Source organism: Selaginella moellendorffii, unplaced genomic scaffold, assembly GCF_000143415.4.
Source record: "Selaginella moellendorffii unplaced genomic scaffold, v1.0 SELMOscaffold_13, whole genome shotgun sequence".
NCBI lineage: Eukaryota > Viridiplantae > Streptophyta > Lycopodiopsida > Selaginellales > Selaginellaceae > Selaginella > Selaginella moellendorffii.
The window spans coordinates 482,955-504,180 of NW_003314274.1; the positions used below are offsets into that span (position 1 = coordinate 482,955).

The 21,226-nt window shown below is 48.1% G+C and overlaps 8 protein-coding genes across 11 annotated transcripts; 4 read left to right on the top strand and 4 right to left on the bottom strand.

Moving 5' to 3' along the window:
* Positions 1–1,087: 1,087 nt before the first annotated feature.
* On the bottom strand, positions 1,088–2,617 carry LOC9645893 (F-box/LRR-repeat protein 20). The gene is made up of 3 exons (XM_002969882.2): positions 2,569–2,617; positions 2,038–2,439; positions 1,088–1,965 (listed from the first exon to the last, which is right to left on the bottom strand). Exons 2-3 carry the CDS (start codon positions 2,435–2,437, stop codon positions 1,115–1,117), a joined length of 1,251 nt encoding a protein of 416 aa, XP_002969928.1. The 5' UTR covers positions 2,438–2,439; positions 2,569–2,617; the 3' UTR covers positions 1,088–1,114.
* LOC9645894 (C-factor) lies at positions 2,587–3,988 on the top strand. The gene is made up of 6 exons (XM_002969635.2): positions 2,587–2,804; positions 2,903–3,055; positions 3,113–3,206; positions 3,255–3,337; positions 3,401–3,542; positions 3,594–3,988. Exons 1-6 carry the CDS (start codon positions 2,658–2,660, stop codon positions 3,827–3,829), a joined length of 855 nt encoding a protein of 284 aa, XP_002969681.1. The 5' UTR covers positions 2,587–2,657; the 3' UTR covers positions 3,830–3,988.
* Positions 3,989–4,113: 125 nt separating this feature from the next.
* Positions 4,114–6,434, top strand: LOC9646740 (ERAD-associated E3 ubiquitin-protein ligase HRD1B). The gene is made up of 7 exons (XM_002969636.2): positions 4,114–4,816; positions 4,876–5,052; positions 5,113–5,262; positions 5,325–5,530; positions 5,587–5,737; positions 5,792–6,110; positions 6,185–6,434. Exons 1-7 carry the CDS (start codon positions 4,284–4,286, stop codon positions 6,350–6,352), a joined length of 1,704 nt encoding a protein of 567 aa, XP_002969682.2. The 5' UTR covers positions 4,114–4,283; the 3' UTR covers positions 6,353–6,434.
* Positions 6,350–8,408, bottom strand: LOC9646741 (plant UBX domain-containing protein 11). 2 transcript variants are annotated; one of them, XM_024674767.1, is made up of 10 exons: positions 8,379–8,408; positions 8,246–8,330; positions 8,137–8,189; positions 8,002–8,083; positions 7,873–7,938; positions 7,756–7,823; positions 7,602–7,691; positions 6,947–7,535; positions 6,680–6,901; positions 6,350–6,628 (listed from the first exon to the last, which is right to left on the bottom strand). In XM_024674767.1, the coding sequence occupies exons 1-10, from the start codon at positions 8,391–8,393 to the stop codon at positions 6,432–6,434; spliced, it is 1,467 nt and encodes a 488-aa protein (XP_024530535.1). In that variant the 5' UTR covers positions 8,394–8,408; the 3' UTR covers positions 6,350–6,431. The 2 variants fall into 2 exon arrangements, with proteins under 2 accessions (XP_024530535.1, XP_024530534.1); XM_024674766.1 differs by having other exon boundaries at positions 6,947–7,691.
* Positions 8,409–13,582: 5,174 nt separating this feature from the next.
* LOC9645895 (protein TIC 20-v, chloroplastic) lies at positions 13,583–14,476 on the bottom strand. The gene has a single exon (XM_002969884.3). The coding sequence runs from the start codon at positions 14,425–14,427 to the stop codon at positions 13,747–13,749; it is 681 nt and encodes a 226-aa protein (XP_002969930.2). The 5' UTR covers positions 14,428–14,476; the 3' UTR covers positions 13,583–13,746.
* Positions 14,477–14,652: 176 nt separating this feature from the next.
* Positions 14,653–16,311, top strand: LOC9645896 (UPF0528 protein). Its single transcript, XM_024674814.1, has 10 exons — positions 14,653–14,743; positions 15,135–15,157; positions 15,207–15,266; positions 15,320–15,376; positions 15,424–15,506; positions 15,561–15,594; positions 15,661–15,697; positions 15,748–15,848; positions 15,899–16,034; positions 16,089–16,311. Exons 1-10 carry the CDS (start codon positions 14,668–14,670, stop codon positions 16,286–16,288), a joined length of 807 nt encoding a protein of 268 aa, XP_024530582.1. The 5' UTR covers positions 14,653–14,667; the 3' UTR covers positions 16,289–16,311.
* Positions 16,312–16,505: 194 nt separating this feature from the next.
* On the bottom strand, positions 16,506–19,547 carry LOC9646742 (probable splicing factor 3A subunit 1). 3 transcript variants are annotated; one of them, XR_002992354.1, is made up of 4 exons: positions 17,498–19,531; positions 17,160–17,444; positions 17,045–17,102; positions 16,506–16,887 (listed from the first exon to the last, which is right to left on the bottom strand). XR_002992354.1 is itself a non-coding variant. In XM_024674813.1 (3 exons), the coding sequence occupies exons 1-2, from the start codon at positions 19,529–19,531 to the stop codon at positions 17,169–17,171; spliced, it is 2,310 nt and encodes a 769-aa protein (XP_024530581.1). In that variant the 5' UTR covers positions 19,532–19,547; the 3' UTR covers positions 16,953–17,102; positions 17,160–17,168. The 3 variants fall into 3 exon arrangements, 1 of the variants encoding a protein (XP_024530581.1); XR_002992353.1 differs by lacking the exon at positions 16,506–16,887 and adding an exon at positions 16,953–16,993; XM_024674813.1 differs by lacking the exon at positions 16,506–16,887 and having other exon boundaries at positions 16,953–17,102; positions 17,498–19,547.
* A 218-nt stretch (positions 19,548–19,765) lies between these two features.
* Positions 19,766–21,226, top strand: LOC9645897 (protein NRT1/ PTR FAMILY 8.1). The gene has a single exon (XM_002969638.1). The coding sequence runs from the start codon at positions 19,766–19,768 to the stop codon at positions 21,224–21,226; it is 1,461 nt and encodes a 486-aa protein (XP_002969684.1).

A 21,226-nucleotide genomic window follows, 5' to 3' on the forward strand; every position in this document is an offset into this window, starting at 1 on the left:
ATTTGTTGTTTCTTCAGCATGTATATATCATAGGGGTACAGATTTATATTGGTGCTTCATTATATAAACTCTTATATATTTATGATTTGATACTGCCAATAGAGGTGAATTTACCTTTGTGATTACCATAAGCTACCGATACTAGGTTTTAGGATCAATATTTGATAAACATTCTTCCACTTGTCCAAGCAAAATTTGCTAAACATCTAAGCCACATATAACTAAGACAAAAATAATGTTATAATTCCCATTATTGTCCACCTATAGAGTATTAAGTGGATGAATTGATGTTCATCTGTATTCCTAGGGGCTCCTTGCTCAATAAAAGGGACCATATCAAATGTTATAACAAGTTAAATTGCAAGTTTATAAGGTTTGGCATACCATTCAACAATCTAATTTTCCAAAAATTGTACATATGTAATAAATAAAACATTTTGTACAAAGGGATCATAAACAACTAGCACTATTTATAGATTCATTAATGCATCCCTTTGATGTTTTTTGTTGTATATTAATATTAGTGTAGTGGGATTTTAATACCCATTGGATTGGTTTAAATCTGGACCATTTGCTTTTGTATATAAATTAGGGCTAATTAATATTCACATTTTTGTATTCTATATCCATATTTCATGCACTTATAAATTTAATTATATTTTGTTGTTTCTTGCTCATATTTCAAAATAATGTAATGTTATTTATAAGTAAGTTAATATATATACCATCTAATTATTTATGATTTATTTGATATTAAATATTAAAATCAGTCAAGATTTTATAAATGGCTCTAAATTAGACATTAATTAACATGTGCTGCTCTTTAGAAGAGTTTCTTCTTTAGTGTTCAAAATGTTAATAATTATAAATTATTTTCATTGTTATCTTGCTAAAATAAATAGTATTTAATATCTTTTGTCTTAAAAGTTTTGCATTTTTTATCAAATATACGGTTTGTAATCCTGAGCACTTACAATAGCTAATAACATAAAATTATTATATTGATAAACTCATCAAAATTAATCAGCTCCAAAATATTATTGCATGAATAATGAGAAAAAAGTAGTTATCACTTTAAAATACTTAATTAATGTTAACATCTATTAATTTATTTTTATTTTTTAGTAAGAACAATCTTGCAGGCTGATGGAAAACCACCTGCTTCTATGCCTTCCCATGTCACCTGAAAGCATTGCTCTAGCTCCAAGAGTTCCAGCCTTGGGCAACACTCTGCAATCTTCACAATCCCTGCGTTGGAGATGTTTGGACAGTGATTGAGCCTCAGCTCTCTCAAAAACCCAGGATTCCGGAGGGCATCCAGCGACAAATCCGTGATCTTGGCGCAGCTCTGAGCGTCCAGCCTCTCCAGGAAGTCACAGCCGGAGAAGATCGCTACGAGCGATTCGTCGGTCACCTCGGAGCACCAGTCGAGTTGCAAGTGTTTCAGAACCTGTCCCCGTTCCTTCGCCACCACCTGGATGGAGGCGTCGGTGAGATTTCTACAGCCCCCCAGAAGCAAACTCTCGAGGCTCCAGCACTGTCGGGCGAGCGAGGCGATGGATTCGTCCGTGAGCTTCGAGCAGTCGAGGAGGTTGATGCCTTTCAAAGCCGGACAGGACGCTGCGAGGCTCGCCACTCCACTGTCTCCAACTTTCACGCATTTGCCAAGGTCAAGTAGCTGGAGCTTGCAGCAGCCGCGGGCGAGCGCTCGCAAGCCTCGGTCTGTGACACCAATGCAGCCACTCACGTCGAGCACCTCCAGCTCTTTGCAGTTGCTTGACAGAGCTTCCATGGCCCTGTCCGAAACTAGCTTGCATCCACCAACTCGGAGGCTTATCAGTCTCGAGCAAGAATTTGCGAGCACCTCGATCGCTCTATCGGTGACTTTCCTGCAGCCGGACAAGACCACGCAACGCAATCCTGGAATTCCTTTGCCCAAAACTCCAACTCCCACATCAGTGATTCCTATCCAAGAACAAACCAACGAAGAACTGTAAGAGCAACACTCCAGAAAATAAAAAAGGAAAGCAAAGAAACCTTTGCATTCTTGTAAGTTGATGCGCTCCAAGTTGTCGAAGTTCTTGGCTATGGTCTCCAGATCCGCGTCGATGACTCCAGGAAAGAAAGATCTGGAGGTACTCTGCGCGAAGTCGAGCTCTATCAAGTTCGTGAAGCGAGCAGCGATTTTTTGTAGCATGAGTGGCCCGGCTCGTGCTGCGAGGCGCCGTCTCTCCGTGCTTTGGACCATCAGCCAGCGCTTGCAAACAAGGCTATAGTTATCCCTCTCACCCTGCGTGTCGAGCTTGGAAAGGATCGCTCGCAAGCTATCATCCGTGAGGATCGAATTGATGCAAGCGTTGTCACCAGTCTTGCACGAAACCTTTGCAGCAGCGTCTGGCTGGGTCGGCTCCAGCTCGTAGTCCCGTTCGAAAGCCATGCCTGCAAAACAAGCAAGGCGATGAGCAGGAGGTAATTCTCGATCGAGCGAAATTTCGAGCGACACTGATGAAATTTCGCGTTTATCGTGCGCGAGATCGAGAATGCGGGCAATGGATTGCATGAACGCACCTCGCCGCCGTGCCAAGCCGCCCCGGTCTGCGTCGCTCGTTGGAGGAGCCCTAAATTTTGGGCTTGCTTACCTAGAGCCCTAGAAAGCAATGGCGGGTGTCTTGGCTCGGCGCAAGCGGCCGCTTCTCGCGATTCCTCTACAGATTTCGCGATTTCGAGCGCTGTGCGAGAATGCAGGTAGCCGAGCTGGCGTTTCGCTCATCCAAGGAGCATCCAGGGGGTTGGGGCTGGAATTCGTGTGCGATATTCTCATTTTCTTTGTGTTCCTGTCTTGGTTCTCAATGTTCTTGAATCTTTCGCTATCGATCGTGTGATAATCTTCGTCTTTGTCCAGGTGAGGCAGTTGCTGGAGAGGAATTCCAAGGATTTCGTGGTTGCTACTTGCCGAAATCCTGTAAAGGCCGAGAATTTGGCAGCTCTCAAAGAGCAGTATCCTGATCGACTTCAAGTTCTAGGCCTGGATGTCACGGACGAAGACACGATCAAGGTAAACTTCCTGGATTTCTTTCTTGTTCATCGTTTCCAAGTGGCTGCGTGAAACTAGGAAGCAGCTAACCAAGTATCAAAGTTTCATGGGCCATTGGAGCTACTTGTCAACACCGCGGGAATCCTTCACGTCGAAAATCTCGTCACACCGGGTACTCTTTTCTCTTTTCCATGCCCGAGTTTCTAGCTTCTGGTTTTAGAGACATCGCTGAGCAAACTGGAGAAGGATGCGCTACTTCTCACTTTCCAGATCAATGCCGCTGGTCCAGCACTTGTCATGAAGGTTTCTCCATCTTCTTCCTTCGAATTCTCGTCGTGACTTTGTGCCGTTTCGATTGAATTCCAGCATATGTCGCCGCTACTCAAATCCGGAGGAAGCCGAGAAGTTCCAGTGATCGCCAACTTGAGCGCCCGAGTTGGATCGATCGGGGACAACAAGCTGGGAGGCTGGCTGTCATATCGAGCGTCCAAAACAGCACTGAATCAGTGTAAGTTCTCGCTCCATTCCTCTAGAATTCGAGCTCACAAGCTCTCTCCAGTGACGAAAACCATATCGATCGAGCTAGCTCGGAGGAGAGATCCCGTTGCCTGCGTGCTGCTCCATCCCGGAACCGTGGACACCGATCTCTCCAAGCCATACCAGCGCAACGTCGCCAAAGAGAAGCTCTTCACGAAAGAATTCTCCGTGAGCAAGCTCCTGGCGATCATAGACCGCGTTGGGATGAAAGACACTGGCAAATTCTTCGCGTGGGATGGGCAAGAGATAGCGTGGTAGCCGCGGGGGAGAGATATTCAGCGTGAATCTTTTGAATCTCTCAGACAGTGCTACGTGGCAACCGCGCGTTCGCTGCCGGGACCACGCGGCAGACGCCCATTGGCAGGCGACGTGGCCACGTAAGATCAGTGTACCCTAAATTTTAGCGTTTTTACTGCAGAAGTAGCCCAGGATGGAAGTCGCTGGCGATGGCGCTAGATCGCTCGGGTTGGAGCTCGGCGGCGCTGGATTTTGCGATGGCTGCGCGGCTCGATGCTTAAGCGCGGAGTAGTCTGGTTGTTGAATCGGGTGTGCTAGCTCCAGGGATTTCAAGGAGGAAGGTGAGATTAGGTGGACGCCGCTGCGATTGTCACTGGATAGATTGTCGCTGCGAGAGGCCGGGCAGATTTAGGTCTGGTTTTAGGGAAGCGCGAGGGAATAATCCTTCGATCGAGAGAGGGAGCCACAGGAAGGGATGGTGAAGCTTGGGACGTATGCGGCCGCGAGTGTGATTGGCGCCGTGGCTGTGGTCTACCATGCCTTCTACAGCAGGGAGCAATTCTACCCGGCCATGGTTTACCTCAGCACCTCCAAGATCAGCGTTTTACTGCTCCTCAACTTCGCCTTTGTGGTGCTCTATGCGGTGTGGCAGCTGATCAAGATGATCTTCCTGGGGTCGCTGCGCGAGGCCGAGGTGGAGCGGCTCAACGAGCAGCTGTGGAGGGAGCTCATGGAGGTTTTGTTCGCCATGACCATCTTCCGGGAGGAGTTTAACGTGTCCTTCATCGCCATGGTGACAGTGCTCCTGTTTGTCAAGGCCTTCCACTGGCTGGCGCAGAAGAGGGTGGAGTATATCGAGATCACGCCTACTGTCTCTCGCCTCTCCCACGCCAGGATCGCGTCCTTCATGGCGTTCCTCTTGGTTCTCGACTCAATCTTCGTGCATTCGTCCGTGTCGTATCTCCTCCGGACGAAGCAGGCATCAGTGTCGCTCTTTTTCGCTTTCGAGTGAGTTCTCCTTGTCGCCTCGAGTTGTAGACGCTCTATAAAGTTCTTTGGTTTTGCAGGTACGTGATCTTGGCAACTTCGGTCGTCTCTATGTTTCTAAAGTACTCGCTGTATATGGGTGACATGTGGATGGACGGCCAGTGGGACAATAAGGCCGTGTATATCTTTTACTTGGAGCTCGTTCGTGATCTGCTCCACCTCTCGCTTTATCTCTTCTTTTTCCTGGTTATCTTCGTGTACGTTCAAGCTTTTCAAATCCTTTTTTTTTGTCTAATGTTTGTGTTTTTGGCTTGCAGAAACTATGGTCTGCCCCTGCATCTGGTTCGTGAACTCTACGAGATCTTTAGAAACTTCAAAGCCAGGGTGACCGACTTTATACGGTATAGAAAAGTGACATCCAACATGAACGAGCGGTTTCCGGATGCCACTGCAGAAGAGCTGGGACGGTCTGTATTTGTGCTCTTCTTTGCATTTTCTTTTATCTGAGACACGGTTTTTCTTATCGCAGTAGCGATGCGACGTGCATTATTTGTCGCGAAGAGATGAGCACAGCAAAGAAACTCCCTTGCGGCCATCTTTTCCATGTCCACTGCCTGCGTTCGTGGCTAGAGAGGCAGCAGACTTGTCCGACTTGCAGATCTCCAGTCATAGCAGCAGAGGGAGGACCGCAGGCTGCATCACAAAGGCAGCAACAGCAAGGCCAGGCACCGGAAGGTATGTGGCATTAGCAGCTCCTCAAGTGCCAACTTATTTTACCTTCGCTTTTCCAGGACAAGCTACCCCCGCCAACGCCGCGGAAGGCAACGTACCACCGGAGGCTGACCAAGCAAGAGCAAGGATGCAAGCTGCGGCAGCCGCGGCCGCGCAATATGGCTCGTCTTTTGTTTATCCTGCAACTGGAGCCTCTGGAACAATGAGCTGGTACTTTTTTTCTTCTTCTCGTTCTCACTCTTTTTTTCTGACTTGGTTAACCAGGTATCCTATGTACCTTCCTCTAGTTCCGCAGAACCAGCAACCTCTTAAAGACGAAGCGGCATCGCCACAAGTCGAGAAGAAAGCTACCGCCGACACAGGCGGCAGCTCTAACTCCCCTGGGCAGCTCCACGCTCGACATAACTCCCCTGGGCAGCCGTCGGTGGCTTTAGGTGACCGCGTCTTCTTTCTGCCAATACTACCAGGGCCTTCTTGGCCCTCACAGTCCAAGTCTGGAGAAAGGTCTGCCGCAACTAGCAGCAGTCCCCAGCAACAGCAGCAGAGTAACGTCCAACACAAGTACCTCCAAAGCACGATCGAGGTAAGCCACCTCTTTTGCTTTTCTATGTTCTCGTTCTTTTGGTCTTGTTCTAACTCATGGAATCTCTTGTCTAGCTTCTCCGGCAACAGCTCAACGTAGCACTGGAGCTGCAAAAGAGTATGGGCGACGCGTCGTCTCAAGAGGAGGAGCAGCATCTAGGAGATAGCGACGAGGCCTTCCGGGATAGGAAAGGAAAGGCCCGTGTCGACGATGAAGGCTCGACTTCGCTCGAAAAGCAGTGAATCCAGGCAAGAATTTATTGTTTTTGTTCTTCCTTATCGACGACTCCTACAATAAGAGAGAGGTACATACATAATTTACTCACTTGCGCTCGTCGTTGTCGTTAGCACCGAACTGCGTGGCATTCCCATTCCAGTACGTGTTGCCTCGCTTGAACATATCGTCGTCCTCGTCGTGCCTCAGAGTGTGGACGTTACTTCCCCAGCTAGTGCTTGATCTCTTCGCAGGTGGCGGCGCTTTTCTCGAGTTATCAGCGTCATTGATGCTGGGCTTCGAAGCTGGAAGAGAAAATCACATAATGAGAGCAAGAACAAGAACTAAGAGCAAACCTGCTGGCGATGGCGATGGAGGAGACTTTGGCCTCTCGGAAGGAGAAGCGTTGCCACCACGAACGTAAGAAAGAGGATTAAGATACGTGAGCCATCGCCCCATGCCACCAGTTGGACTGGAAGGCTTCGAGGGGCTTGTCACAAGCTTGGCATCGCTGCTTGGTACCAGGATAAGCACAGCGCGGTAGCCGATATCAAGGTCCACCAGAGCGTTCTCGTAATCTGGAAGACGAGATGTTAAGAGTAGAAAGAAACCATCAACTCTACCTTCAGCATTGAAGATCTTGCGAGGAAATGGAACCGCAAAGGCGTAGCTCGCGTTGCCATCCGTCCTGTTCTCGTCGACGAAGTATTTCACTGTCCAGAGAGTGTCGCTCTTCTCAAACTCGCGGCGGATCACTGCTCCATCCGTGAGCTTCACCTGCAAGTGGACCTTGTCTGGGATTCTCAAAGGTCTCGGCTCGGGTGGCGGTGGCGATGGTGGAGTGGTGGTCTTCTTCTTGGCCACCGGCACTTCGAGCACGCAGCCCTTTACTTCTTCCACAGGCTCCACGCTCTGGTCGGGTGGAGTTTGGATTTCCTCTTCCACGGCTCGACCGATGGCTGGCGCAGTCAACACAGGCATCTGGCTCGTATCTTCCGAGAGCTCCTCACCACGATCGGACTCGGTTCGTGGCACTGGTTTCGAGAGCTCGTCACCCGGGTCGGACGTGGTTGCTAGTGTCTCGTTCTTTTCCTCGACTTTGCAAAGAGACGCTTCTTTTAATGCTGGCAAAGTTTGTGTCGGCTCCTCGGGTTTTGAGGATGCGGCGTTCTGCGGAGTTTCAGGGCTTGATGACAAAGTTTGTGTCGGCTCCTCCGGTTTTGAGGATGCGGCGTTCTGCGGAGTTTCAAGGCTTGATGACAAAGTTTGTGTCGGCTCCTCGGGTTTTGAGGATGCGGCGCTTTCCGGAGTTTCAAGGCTTGATGACGCTGTTGGCATGCCCAACAAAGCAGCCATGGCTGTTTGCACCTATACAGAAGAAGGAAGGAGCGAAGGTGTAATTTATCTATCCAAAACTGAAGGGAAAGGCTACCTGGAATTGGAACGTATCCACGGCATATTGCAACCTTTTCGAGAGTTCCTCTGGAGTGATGAATCCGTCTACAAAAGCGAGTTGAGAGCAAGAGAAAAACCAGCAAAGAATCCTTACTTTGCTCCCATAACTTTACACCTTGGTAGCCAATGGCTGTAATGCTAGGCACAGCTGATATAGGATCTGCATTGAGACATTGGAAACAAGCTTGATCGTTTCCAAGAAGATCAAAATTGCAAAGCATACATAAAACCGAGAAGTGAAGCGCATCAACGCTTCCATGCACCAAACGAAGAGCAACAAACTTTTCCAGAATCAAGCTTACAACCTGCGCTTGCGAAAATCGAAGCTCTTCCTTGAAAGTATTGTGAATTCTCTTACCTGCGGCGCTCTCCAGGTCGTTTCTTCCAGCCTCGCCGACTCCTCGCCATCATCTAAGCCACACATTTTAGGAGAGAATCGAAAGGGGGAAAAGCAAGAGATTGATTACTGGCAATGTAGACAAGAAATACTTTGGAGCTCTGCTGCGCGGTAGCTACGGCGCTCGGGATGGATCCCGCGAAGAACAGCGCATCCTGAAAGCCAGCGATGAGACGATCGATTGATTGTCGAGAAGCTCTTACACTATTTTGTGACATAGAGTGCCCACAAACCCTAACCCTAGGTAGGACCAAGTATCCATTGCCATTATATTGTTTTAAATTGTAAGAAAGTGTGATTCTTCTTCCCGATCTTGCCGGGATCTTTCCCCGGTTCCTTCGGAACTGGAACTGTAAAATTTTCCCGGCAGCCTTAATGGAAAGTCAGTTCCAATTTCTACGACGTAGGTGGATTTTCGCCTTGCCGAACCTTGTCCTTTAGTAATTTCAAAAAATTTTGGGAGAATTTCAACACAAGATGCTGATTCACAAAAAAAAAGCCAAAAGTTTTACCATGAAAGCTTGGACAGGAAAAAGCGCGAGCCAAATTTTATCACATTGCAAGATTGATGATCAAAGCTTGGACAATGAATGATTCACAGGAAAAAAATCAAGTGTCTATACATTACTAATTAGCTCTCCAGGTACAAATCAATCAGTCGAATCGTTTTCTTCATCTATCTTCCCGTGCTGGATTGATGTGGAAACAGAGCTCTTTGCGGTGTAGGCATGGAGTGGCCGCCACTGCTGCCCTCCTCACTGCCGCCGGCCTCGAGATCCACCCCCGCCCAGCCTAGCTCCGCCGCTCTCGCCCTCGCCAGCGACGCCTCTCGCCGCTGCTCGATGTACTTGCGCGTCCGGCACACATAGACCGCAAGAACCACGAACGCGATCACGAAGAACACTCCCACCGCGATCCCAGCGATCGCCTGGTGCGAGATCGTGATCGTCTCGTCGTCGTCGTCGTCGTTGTTATCATCGCTGGATCCGGATCCATCGCCGTCGCTGGAATTGGATTGCTGCAGTAGCCAGCGTCGTCCAATCGATCCAATCGCTGGCTGGATCCGGTGGATCATGGATCCAGGAACTTCAAACCCGTAGTGGGCGATCTCATATGGTGATTCCTCGGCACCGCCGCCTGGGATCCAGATCGAAAGTAGCAGGAATAGAGAAAGAAGAAGAAGCAACGCGCTCCTCTGGGTCGCCGCCACCTCTCTGCCAAATAGCGCCATTTTCATCGCTGCCAAGATATCAAGCTCGAGTAGAATGGAAGTCTTTATAGAGAGAGAGACTTGACTCTACGTATTCTTCCACACAATACATGATGCGTGTACGCGACCAGTTCAAAGTTTAAGGTGTCGTATTTCTTGTGAATAGCGCGTCATAAGAGGGTTGTGCTTGGCCTGGGAAGTCGACAGAACTTTTTTACCTTATATCCGCATGGTCAACCTTTTATAACCCTTCTTTCCGAACATTCCGAAAGCGCGCACAGATATAATCTAGTCAAGCACGCAGTACAGATGGCAACTCAGACATATATTGATATAAAATACCAGTGACCATTGATAATTATAATATCCACAAAGATCATACCGTTCTCCCTGTCCTGTATTCTCTCAAAATACTGCAACCTTCAACATCCATGAAACAGAGCCAGTGAGCAAACACACCACAGCATCTGCATGATCACACTGAAGCAGGCAGAAAAGCAAAACTTGGACAATGTACCTTGGTACCGATCCTCACAGTTTTTGTATCCTACTGTTCATTGAAAATCACCCCAATCCAAATCCAATTCTTCACAGATTCTGGCAAGCCGCGAACAAAGTAGGGCACACTCGTTTCTTCAAGAGAAAACGCCTAAGCTTCTAGAGATTTAAAAACTGTTAAAAGAGATCAAGCCAATCTCCAGAGCCTAAGTTGTAGCCAACTCCTCCCATCAAGGAGCCCTTGCTCATGTGCTTGCTAAGAGGATCTCGATCTCTTGGATGTCCTGGACGTGGTGGTGGCAATGGCGGGGGCAATGGTCGCAATGGTATGGTCACCGCACTGATGATTGTATCTTTTTCCTCTGCATGGTGATGTGCTGTCATTTCCGCAAACAAGATCACGAGGTATGAAGTTAGTACTAGAATCCCCCTTTGCCACATGCTCTTGACTCCCACCATGAAAGGTGAGACTGTCCAGCAGCGGCAGCACACTGGCTACGCCTGCCCATAGATTTTCTGCACTCTATCGAGGGTTGATTATGGAGGTAGTTTTGTAAAGATTTACAGGTTTCTTTAAAGTGATAAGATTTTTAAAAGAAAGATAATGATCTGCATTTGACTTTAGTGATTGATACATCTAAGATCCTAAGATACATTTGACTAGAGTGATAGATCGATAGAGTCTTCTATAATATGATTGCATTTCTAATCCAATAAACCAATTAGTATTTGAAGGTAGTGAGGTGAGAATAATTTTTGAAAGAATTTTAGCATTCATTCAAGCATAAAGAATAAGACTTTTAGAAGAAAATAAAAAGTGTGAACAACAGGTTGGTTTTCCAAATTAATGTTGGCACAACTTCCCTTTTTTCATAGTTGTCTAGAAAATCCCCATGACCCAAGGAGCTCAAGATCATAGTAGCCTTAGATTTGTTACTTTTTCCTGTGCAAAAACACCTATATTCTTTATCTTCTTATTAAATTTTTCATTAGTACTTCTTCCACATAAAAACTGTTAAAGTAATTAGTTTTTATTTTCATACTGAATGGCTTTCCAGAGGAGCAATCAAGCACCACCACCATCATTAAACTTTGTGACCTTAAAGTGGTTCTGATGGCTATATATTAGTTGACATTCAAAATGCATTGACTTTATTAAGTAATAATATTACTTGATTCAATGGTATGAGAGTTTATTAAAATCCAAACTCAACAAAAATAGAAAAGCAATTATAACATATTTTTTCAACCAAAGATGAAAAAACAATATAACTCTTTAACCTTTACTATGCAAGTAACATGATGTAACCTCTTAAATTTAGATTTCTTGAGAGGTAGTATTATTTAACACTTAACCCTAAGACCCTTAATAGGTAAGTGCAAGTCTTTTTCCTTTACATTTGAATCATAAACTATCTTAAATAAAACCTAAAACTCTAGAGTGTTTTTAGATGCTAATTAAAAAGCTTAAAACACACTTTCAAAGAAAGAAAGTGTCAAAAACTATATAAGATAAAATCATTATACACTTTCAAATCATGTTGTCTTGTTAGCTTTGTAAATTAGAGAAGCAAGAGAAAAGAAATAAACCAAAAATATTTTTTTTTGTATAAAACACATATATTTCTTTAATGGCCTCTTACATCGCCTATATCATTACTATAACTATTGATTGTGCCTTCATATAATACTAAAAGAGTGATCACCTAAGGGGAGGCGTTTTGCTATGGTGGCATTAGTTTTGCTCCCCTTCCTTACTCCATATTCATTGCTAGTGCTAGAAATTTTAACATGGTTCATATTAACGATAAGGAAGAATATTAAAATTAAAACTTGATTACAAATGAATTAGAACCACTAGATTGGGGAATATACTATAAAATATACTTGAATATTCTAGATACCTCTTCTTTTATATGTTTTCTAAAGTAAACAAAAAAGATGGAAGAATGTTCTTTTTCAAGGATGTATCTAATTTGTAAGCTTTTTTGTTTTTTTATTACCATATTCAATTGGATTACAAACTTTTACTAACTTTGATAACTTTCTGATTCAATTATTATTTTGGGTAAAGACATAATATTTTTTACTTAAATCTGATGATTGAACTAGCTAAATTATTTACTTGAATTTTTTTATTTTTACATACTTAACTATGAAAGCTACTGTTTTTACCAATGTGCTTTGAGGATACTAGTTTCAAAGTACATATTTGATCTAATTACAACCATAGAGCAATGTCACTAGATTCAGTTTTCCATGATCATCCCATGTGGATAGAGAGTTCATCACAATGCCATTCGAAAATAGCTAATTAATTATAATTAAGCTCAAAATTATTTTAAGCAAGCACTCTCAACTTGCAAGGATCTTACAAAGGAGACATAAAGTAAATTTATAAAGCGATATTTTGTCTGCTACTAAAAATAACATTTCCCAGATGGTAAATCTTACAGTTGAAAAGTAGAAAAAAAGCATAAAATGTTAAAGCATACTTTACTAGCACTTCAACTAATGGCAAAGGGGGAGTTATTTTAGGATAATGGATAATCAATATAAAAGCTTACAAAATACTAGGTAGAGGATCTTTATTTTTAAATCTCTTGTCTCATGCCTGTAAGACTATGTGTATATGAATAAATGAATGAATAACATTGCCACCTCCCTTAAATTCATATTACATGATAGATGTCTGGACACATTATCAAACAATGAAAAAGCTTCAAAACTATAGATACACAACTAGATAAAAAGTTATCTTATCAACCAAAATATTATTGGATAAAAAAGCAAGGGCCCTCTAGCTTCTTCGTGAACAAGTTGGGACAAGTACATTTAGGACTAGTACATTTAGGTTTTTGGGCAAATCCCAAGATAGTGAGATGAGGTAGTATATTTGTGTATAGTTGGTAGTCGAATTGGCTATTGTCTGTGATAATACAGCATTATTAATAAATTGAACTAAGGCACCCGCCTACATGTGGGTGCAGGGCGGGGCGGCCTATTTGGTATAGTACTAAATCGATGTATTTTAATGGTTTAAGGCAACGCTCTTCTAAATTTATGATACTTTGTTTTATAAATTAATTTCAGAATAAAAGCTTGGTATTCAATTATATTGTAATTATGATTTATCATATATTTAAACTGAGTGTTCCTAGTTGTGCTCTGTCAGGTCGTGCTGCTCCACAGGATCTTTCTCGCTCTGCCACATGATCTTTCTCACCATTAGGTCTGCTGCCTCAATATCAAACCACTTGCACTTGCAACCGTGATCCCAAATCCTGAGCGGCTGCACGATCCACTACCTAGCAGCTAGAGCCCATGGAGTGATTCTTCCAGCTGATCAAACACCCAAATCTGGGGGAATCATCTTTTCGGTTGTCCAAGAACCCTCTGAAGTGCGCTAAAGTGACGTGGCACACATGATCCCACGTCACTTCAGAGAGGTGCCACTTAAGCGCTAACACCATAATCTCTCTCAAATCCCAGCAATAGCATATTGTAGCACTGACTGTGATGTGGATTTTAATTCAAGGACAGCGATCGACAGCGAAGAACCTATATAAGAGTGAAAAGATTTAAAGGGCCAACAGGGCATTTTAAAAATTTCCCTTTCCCTTTGTTTTTAAAACGTAGTTTTCGCGCCATTAAGCAGTGATTCCAGGTAATAGATCCCGGAATCGCAAGCCGGTGCAGTGACGGAGCACATAATCCTTTATTTATTTATTTATTTTTAATTATAATATCGCGGCTTACAGCGTTTGGGAAGGAGAGGCAGGCAGATTAGGGATATTTGAGGGTAATTGCGTGGTACATTCACCAGAAATTTCTCAAAGCTCTATAGACAAAGAGCCACGCTCTCAAATCTGTGCGTCCGCAGCATCGGCAACGAATGGCAGCCTCGGAGTTCTTCCCAACACGCACGAAATCACTCCATACGCGAAGCAAGCGACCAAGAACAAGAACACGGTGTTGTAGAAGGAGACGAGGAGGCTGTAGCCCAATCCTCTGGCGGGGCCAAATGTCCGCTCCACCAGATTCGGGACAATCGTGAGAACGTCCAGCACCACCGCTTGCATCGCGTTGAATCTCACGTAGCGGCTGAAGCTCTGGTTCCTCACCACTGTCAGGTAGAGCACGAAGAAGGCCACAAAGCTCGCGTAGGGGAAGCTCTTGTAAGCCCGCAGCAGTGGAAACAGAGGCTCCAATGCCTGCTCCAACACGGGGAATTGCATGAAGAGGTAGCGCCCGTATTGGATCCCATCGAAGAGCGGCAGCAAGTAGCTCACGGCGGCGACGAGCCTGTCCACTGCGTCCACTGAGCCGCCGCCTCTCGCCTCCACCACTGTCAAGCTCCTCCTGGATCTAGGGTGTGGAATCCCGGGCCGCAGAGAAATCCTTCCCGGCAAGAAGGATGATAGCACTGCTGATCTGCTGCTGCTATGCCTAATGCTAGAACTAAGGGGCGTGGATTGGATGTCCCTAGCGATTCCTAGCGGCGGAGAATACCTGGGCAGCGATACTGCCATCGCCATCGCCATTTTAGGGCAGAAGAGTGCTCCTAGGAATGGAACAGTGCACCTTCGCTTTCTAAAAAGGTAAGCTTTGCAAACGATAAAGTTAGGTACTCTAAACAAAGCTAATAAAATAGAACCTAGGAATATGCCTTTTTTATTTGACAACAGGATTCGATCCCGAGCCCGGTTACAAGGGTATAAAGTGTGGCGAGCGGGGATTTTAGGCTATTCGAAATGCGGTGTCCCAAGTGGGCGAGGAAGGAAATGAGCGCCTCCGAGAAGCTCCAATCCCTCGGCTACGTTGTCAACAAGGATCTCAAGCTTGAAGACGCTCGATCAGGTGATCTTCGCTGCCATCCCGTGAGATTCCTGCGCGCGATCGATGTTATTGTGTTTGCTTTCTCGGATCGCTTCTCTTTCTTGCGAGCGCGATCGATATTTCGTGCCGGCAATCGTTCTTTCTTGATGATCTGTGTGCGCGATTGATAATCTAGTGACTCTTCCGCCGTGGATCTTTCTGTGCCGGATTTGAGAGCGCGATCGATATTTCGATTCGTGCCGGCAATCGTTCTTTCTTGGTGATCTGTGTGCGCAACTGATAACCTCGACTCTTCCGCCATGGATCTTCTTTCTTTCTTGCATCGAGCTTGCATTGCATGCGCGCCGGGGCATTTTCTGATGTCTTGAGCCTGCATTTCAAGCCTTCTCTTGACGGTTTTCTTCTTACGCAGGCGAACCTTACAGCTTTGTGAAGGTGAACGCACCGGTTCGAGAGAAGTGTCGATGAATCTTTATTTTTTCAGGAAAGTTACGATGAGGTCGCAGACGCAGTCGCGGAGGTGATCCACGAGAAGATGCAAGGGGTTTGTTTGCTCTAATGCTTATTGCTATCACTAACATGTTTTTCCTTCTATAGGCTCCATACCACATGGAAAAGGTGAATCTACCTTCGCAATCGATCCTGAAGAAAGAGGTCAGCTTCCATCCCTGGATTTCCATGTTATCTATGTTTACTTTCAGGTGCGAGCCCCCGTTTACCTGTCACCAAATGCCTATGAAGCTACAACGCTGCTCGTCCTTCTGTGTGGCTCTGGAAGTGTCTCGTAAGTGATTCTCTTATATTCACTCTTTCTAAAGCTGTTAATAATCGTCTACAGTGCGGGACAATGGTCAAGAAGACTCTGTATCAACGTACTTTCCTCTTGCTAACTAGCCTAGAACTTTTGTCGAGCCTGCTAATGCTATTTACTTCTGCAGGATTCCTTTCGCTCTGGAAGCGTCTTGCCTTTTCTCGGTAAACTGTGTAACTTCGTTTCGAGGTCTTAAGCATTGATATATATGCAGATTGGGCACACACTCAGAACATGGCCGTGCTCGTTCTCAATCCAAACACCTATCGCCAGAAGGTAGAGCGCAGCAAACGCAAATCAAAGGGCAAGAGGAAGGTACATTTCTCGCAACTCTTGGTATTGCATCCAGGTCGATTGTTTCGTAGGTTCCGGCGCATCCGGATGCGCATGTCAGGCATGCATGGGACTTCATTCGCACGAAAATGTCAAACATACAGAAGATTGCCATGGTTGCTCACTCTTACGGTGGCGTACAGACATGCCTTCTCTTGGAATACGGAGGTAGCCCGCTGGCTCATTAGAAAGATTTGCTATCTATTCGCTGCTATCTTACAGGACAAGGCCTGCTGCAGCGATTACAATGTGTCGCGTTTACTGATTCCGTTCATTCGTCAGATCACATCGAGGTGCGTATTTCCTTAATCCAGGATGTGATTGTGATCCAAAATGCTTGTACACGCAGAGCCTCCCGGTTCACGCACAGCACTTCCTCACACACAAGTGCATCAACTGGGCAACAAGCTCGAAAAACCTGAACACTCCTCTGGAAAGTCCGTTTCCTCCGATATCCCACTTCAAACCAGAAAAAGCCGCACAGAGTCTTTTGGTGAAGAAGGGAGGAGGCAGCTCGGCAGCGGGACCTGAGGAAGAAGCTGCACCACCTACTTGGTTTGCTGCTATGGGAGAAGGTGAAATCGTCGAAGTGAGTCGTGGCGGCAAAACACAGCTCTTCGAGGTCTGGCACGACAATACTACCAAGAACAACGAAGCCATCGTTGACAAGGAAGAACAGGACAGATCCAGGAATGGGAAAGCGATTATGGTGGAATCTCCCTCTTCTGACCACGACGAAGAAGTTGACGAGCTGCCCCCAATGAAACCGCAGCCGCCCATGGAACAGCAACGATCCACCAACGAAAGCTATCGATGCTTCGTACTGTCAGCTGGGACAACGGTGCACGAGCGGACGACGATGTCAGCCTTCAGGCCCATCTGCGAGTTCATCGAATACGTCATGAAGCGACTCGAGCACTGCAGCACATACGACACAATCGTGCCGGTTTGAAAGGTCCGTTTTCGAATGGAAATGCCTGTGTTTTGAAGTGCCGGCCTGCAGGTTTCATCCAGCTCGTCCCTGGAACGTAAGAGTTAGGAAACTCGTCATGCAGAACACGCATCAAATACTCTCTATACTGAATCTCTCCAGGAAGCGGTAAATTTCATTGACGGTTCCATTTGATCTGAAGAGCACAACAATCCTTTTTCTTGTATGCAGATAATAAAAAACTTACCGTAGGTAATGATCATTGGATGTACCTAGCAACGATCTCTGACTCGTAGGAAGCCACACTGTCATTTTCTCATGTTAGTTCCGGATCCATCGAAAAGGTAAATACGAAAACTTACGCAGCATTTTCAGTTCTTCTTTTTGCCACCTCGTTCCCTGAGGAGTAAGGTAAGGCTCTCGCCAGGTGCAATGTTGTAGAAGGCAAGAGACTGCGTATCTCGCAAGAACCCAATGCGTCCGCTCAGCTTCTGCTTGTTGGCCGGTAGACCGATCTCTGCAGCAATCTTCTCCTTGAGGCTAGCAATCGTCTCCGACACCGACGGCATTGTCAGTTGCAGCACCTGGCCCTTGAGACTGCCTTCACCTTCGACTGTAGGTACAGCCACCGAGACAGGAATTGGTCCCTGGCAGGAAAACAAGAGTTAGACAGGAAGGAAGAAGCAGAGAGTAAACGCACCGGGTACTGGAAGGCAAACTGGTGCTCTGGGATGAGAAGCGAATCTTCCAGCCTCAGTCTCTTGGGCTCGGGCTCCTCCGGAGGTGGCGGCATCAACATGTCATCGTCGGGTAGCGGAGGCATCGCTTGATAAGCTGGTGGAGGCGGCTGCATTTGCATAAGTGGTGGTGGAGGCATCCCAGGAACAAACTGATAGTGAGGCATTGCCATCGTCGGTAGCGTCATGGGTCTGTTTCCAAGCTGAGGGACCGCAGGCATGGGAGTTGGAAAGAGAGGCTGCCTCGGAGGAACAGGAGGAGCCTGGATAGTCGCCTGTACCCGAGGGATGTTAACAGCAAGTCCAGCAGGTGGTGGAAGTGGCTTCAAAGGTGGCGTTGGTTTGGCCGCTCCGGTAGCTGCGTCCCACTCCTCAGCGTTTTGAGCAAGCGCCTGGTTGGCTGTCCTGCTGATGCTCCCACTGTGGCCGTCCCAGATCACCTGCTTCGGCTCCTCCTTCTTCTTCTCGATCTCGGCCTTGACGGCATTGGAGACTTCCTCCTCGGTGGTGCCGAAGATGTCGGGCCTCAGCCGAGCCAGCCCCATGAGGTTCCGCGAGATCTCGTCGTCGGTAGCGAGCGTGCTCTCCCGCAGCTTGGCCATCATCCGCTCCTTCTGCTCCTTGAACTTGGGGTCGATGAGCGAGATCCGCATGTGTTCCGCCATCTCGCTGATGGGGATCACCTCCGAAGTTATGGGAGAGATGACCATCCTGGTGGGGTCCTTCTCGGTCGCCATCCTCTCCTCCGGCCTCTTCCAGTTCCTCACGATCCTCATCGGCGGCTCGTCCTCGTCCACCGGGACAATCACCTGGACAACCTCCTTGGCGTTGGCGGCCTCCTGCTGCCGGGCTGCGGCCTTGCGACTTTCCTCCACCAGGTGCATCTCCTCCTCGTCCATCTCCATCTCCACCTCCTTGACCGCCCCCGCCCCCGTCTCCGCCGCCACCTCCTCGTCCGTCAGCGCCTTGCTCCTGCGGATCACCTCCTCCTGCGTCACCGGCGCCGGCAACGCGTCGTCCTCCTCCTCCACGAAGTGGATCGTCTCCACCACCACGAAGTCGTGCCAGTCGATGCTGCTCATCATCATCCGCTCCTGCTCCTCCTCGTCCTCGGCCTTCTGCCGCGCCTTCTCCTGCGATCTCTCCCACTCGAGCCGGTGGAGGCAGCGCTCCAGGATGGACATCTTGTCCGACAGGTCGCGCTTGAGCTTGTCCAGGAGGCCCTTGGGCGGCAGCAGCACCTTGGAGTAGGAGTCCGTGAGGCCCGTGAAGGTGGTGAAGAGGCTGTGCTGCGGCTTGAGGAAGCTGAACTGGACGCTGTTGTGCTCCCGGCTCGTCAGCCCGGTAAGAAACGCCTTGCCATTCCTTGCCACGAACTGAGCCGTGAGTTTGATGATGTCCAGGTCCTGGCCCGTCAGCCCCTCGGGGAGCTTGAGGAGGAACTGCTCGGCCTCCGGCGGCTCCACCACCTTGGACGGCTGTATGAACTGCGAGATATCGAACTTCTGGGCCGCGGCAGCGGCGGCGGTGGCGGTGGCGGTGGCGGCGGCGGTGGCAGTGGCGGAGAGCGGTGGCTTGGATGGATCGGTGGCGGAAGAGGGCGGCGGCGGCGGAGGGGGGCCGTTGCCGCTCTTCTCCTCCGAGATCCGGTGCTGGTAGTAGGCGTGGTATGGGTCGGAGGAGTTGAGGAAGTTGAACTTGACGTTCTTCTGCTCGTTGGTCATGATCTTGCGCTCGAAATCCAGGCCATTCTTGGCGACGAAGTGGGCGGTCTTGTCGATGATGCTCCTGATGTCCGGGGGGGGATGGATCATACCTATGTTGCGGGTCTGCGAGGCCACTGTGGCGGGCTTGGCGCCGGTGATAACATCCGCCGCCGCCGCCGCATCCTCCATCTCCGTGTCCTCCGCCTTGACGAGCTGCGCGGGCGGGAGGGGGCCATCGATGTCGCCGGGCTTGGGCGCCGGAAGGGCGAGCACTTCGCCAATCCCCGGCATACCTGCTTGGAAGAACCCTAATCTGGGGCTTCGAGTGTTTAAAATGGTTAACGCTAAACGAAAGGAGTTTATAGGAGACGTTAAGAACTAAGACGTGTCGGCTTAGATGGTTAGAGCATAAGGCTGGCAAGGACGAGGTCGCGTATTCGAAACCTTGCATGCGTCGGAAATCGACTACTCTGACATGATTTTCCAGCGTACTCGTACCCACTCTTCAGAAGAAAGTTTGGGGATATGACCAATCACTACAACGAGGAGCACTCTACAGTGCCCCTTTTGCAGCATGGGAAACAAGTAAGCCTAGATTTCTATGGAAATCGCGCGCTGCCTTTGCGAACAGGGGGTGCTCGCTCCACTTTCCCAGTGCTTCTTTTCAATTGCCTCGCGGTTCTCTCGCTCTATGGCGTCTCTTACAACTTGGTCCTGTTCATGGTCTCCAAGCTCGGCCTTTCCAACGCGGCCGCGTCGAGCCAAGTTAGCATCTGGACGGGCGTTCATGATTTCTCCCCGCTGCTCGTCGCGTACATCTCCGATTCCTACCTGGGGACATTCGTGACAACTCTGGCCGGTTCTTTCGTTTTCTTTGGCGGACTAGCTCTGCTCTCACTCGCGGTCCTGTTCCTCGAGCACCAGGACTCGCCAAGTCTCGCCGTAACTTGGCTCTTCTTCGTGGCGCTCTACGTGGTTGCTCTGTCCAAGGGATTCGTAGCGTCGCTGCTGGCATTTGGAGCCGGGCAATTCGATGAGGAGGATCCGGTCGAGGCCGCGTCCAAGAGCTCCTACTTCAGCTGGTACTACTTTTGCTCCTCCATGGGTCTTCTCCTGGCGGTGCTGGGGGTGGTGTATATCGAAGATCGGATGGGATTTAGCACCGCTCTCTTCGTTTGCGGGGGTGCCATCCTCCTCGGGATTGCGGTCTTTTGCGGAGCTGCCAAGCTCTATAGATACGATTGCATCTTGACCGGAAACCCCTTTGCCAAGCTCTTGCACAAGGACTCCAGATCCAGCTTGGCGGGAATTCTCTGGGTGTGGCTGGGATCGGTGGTGTACGAGACCATGAAAGCTCAAACGTTCTCGCTCTTCGTCGAGCAGGCCGCGCTCATGGACACCAAAGTTGGCGGCTTTCGTATCCCGCCAGCTTCGCTCAACTCGTTTGATCCAATCAGCTTCCTGGTGTGGACGCTTGTCTATGATCGAGTCTTGGTCCCAGTGATGCGTCGAGCGACTGGGAATTCGCGGGGTTTCACGTTCTTCCAGAGGATGGGAGCTGGGCTTGTGGCGATGACCGCGGCCATGGCGTGCGCGGCTGTGCTGGAAACAGAGCGTCTCGCGAATTTCCATCGCCAGCGAGGGACCATCGTTTTGTGGCAAATCCCCCAGTTTGTGCTCATCGGCGGCTCCAAGGTGTTCTACTACGTGGGATTGGTGGAGTTTATCTATGAGCGAGCTCCCGAGAATCTGAGAACCCTGGGCGTGGGCATGGTGTTCTTCGCATCGTCAGTGGGGTGTTTTCTCTCGGGATTTCTCGTGAGCATCACGTCGAGAATCACTGGCGAGCGAGGGTGGATCCCGCGGAACCTCAATGATGGGCATTTGGATTACTTCTTTTGGTTGCTTGCCGCTCTGGGCAGCGCAAACTGGCTCTTCTTCTTGGCCTATACAAACTTGAACGACTGGTCCAAAAGGAAACTATAG

Bases quoted from the DNA above. Each gene is read 5' to 3' on its own strand.
- LOC9645893 (XM_002969882.2), bottom strand. From the start codon at position 2,437: ATGGCTTTCGAACGGGACTACGAGCTGGAGCCGACCCAGCCAGACGCT. The intron at 1,966-2,037 runs GTTTCTTTGCTT...GTTCTTGGATAG, and splicing joins CAACTTACAAGAATGCAAAG to GAATCACTGATGTGGGAGTT.
- LOC9645894 (XM_002969635.2), top strand. From the start codon at position 2,658: ATGGCGGGTGTCTTGGCTCGGCGCAAGCGGCCGCTTCTCGCGATTCCT. The intron at 3,056-3,112 runs GTAAACTTCCTG...GCGTGAAACTAG, and splicing joins CGGACGAAGACACGATCAAG to GAAGCAGCTAACCAAGTATC. The intron at 3,338-3,400 runs GTTTCTCCATCT...ATTGAATTCCAG, and splicing joins GTCCAGCACTTGTCATGAAG to CATATGTCGCCGCTACTCAA.
- LOC9646740 (XM_002969636.2), top strand. From the start codon at position 4,284: ATGGTGAAGCTTGGGACGTATGCGGCCGCGAGTGTGATTGGCGCCGTG. The intron at 5,263-5,324 runs GTCTGTATTTGT...TTCTTATCGCAG, and splicing joins ACTGCAGAAGAGCTGGGACG to TAGCGATGCGACGTGCATTA. The intron at 6,111-6,184 runs GTAAGCCACCTC...TCTCTTGTCTAG, and splicing joins ACCTCCAAAGCACGATCGAG to CTTCTCCGGCAACAGCTCAA.
- LOC9646741 (XM_024674766.1), bottom strand. The intron at 7,939-8,001 runs GTATGCTTTGCA...GTCTCAATGCAG, and splicing joins GCTTCACTTCTCGGTTTTAT to ATCCTATATCAGCTGTGCCT. The intron at 7,692-7,755 runs GTAGCCTTTCCC...TCTTCTGTATAG, and splicing joins TGGATACGTTCCAATTCCAG to GTGCAAACAGCCATGGCTGC.
- LOC9645895 (XM_002969884.3), bottom strand. From the start codon at position 14,427: ATGGCGATGGCGATGGCAGTATCGCTGCCCAGGTATTCTCCGCCGCTA.
- LOC9645896 (XM_024674814.1), top strand. From the start codon at position 14,668: ATGAGCGCCTCCGAGAAGCTCCAATCCCTCGGCTACGTTGTCAACAAG. The intron at 15,507-15,560 runs GTAAGTGATTCT...AATCGTCTACAG, and splicing joins TGTGGCTCTGGAAGTGTCTC to TGCGGGACAATGGTCAAGAA. The intron at 16,035-16,088 runs GTAGCCCGCTGG...GCTATCTTACAG, and splicing joins CCTTCTCTTGGAATACGGAG to GACAAGGCCTGCTGCAGCGA.
- LOC9646742 (XM_024674813.1), bottom strand. From the start codon at position 19,531: ATGCCGGGGATTGGCGAAGTGCTCGCCCTTCCGGCGCCCAAGCCCGGC. The intron at 17,445-17,497 runs GTGCGTTTACTC...TTTTCCTGCCAG, and splicing joins AGTTTGCCTTCCAGTACCCG to GGACCAATTCCTGTCTCGGT.
- LOC9645897 (XM_002969638.1), top strand. From the start codon at position 19,766: ATGACCAATCACTACAACGAGGAGCACTCTACAGTGCCCCTTTTGCAG.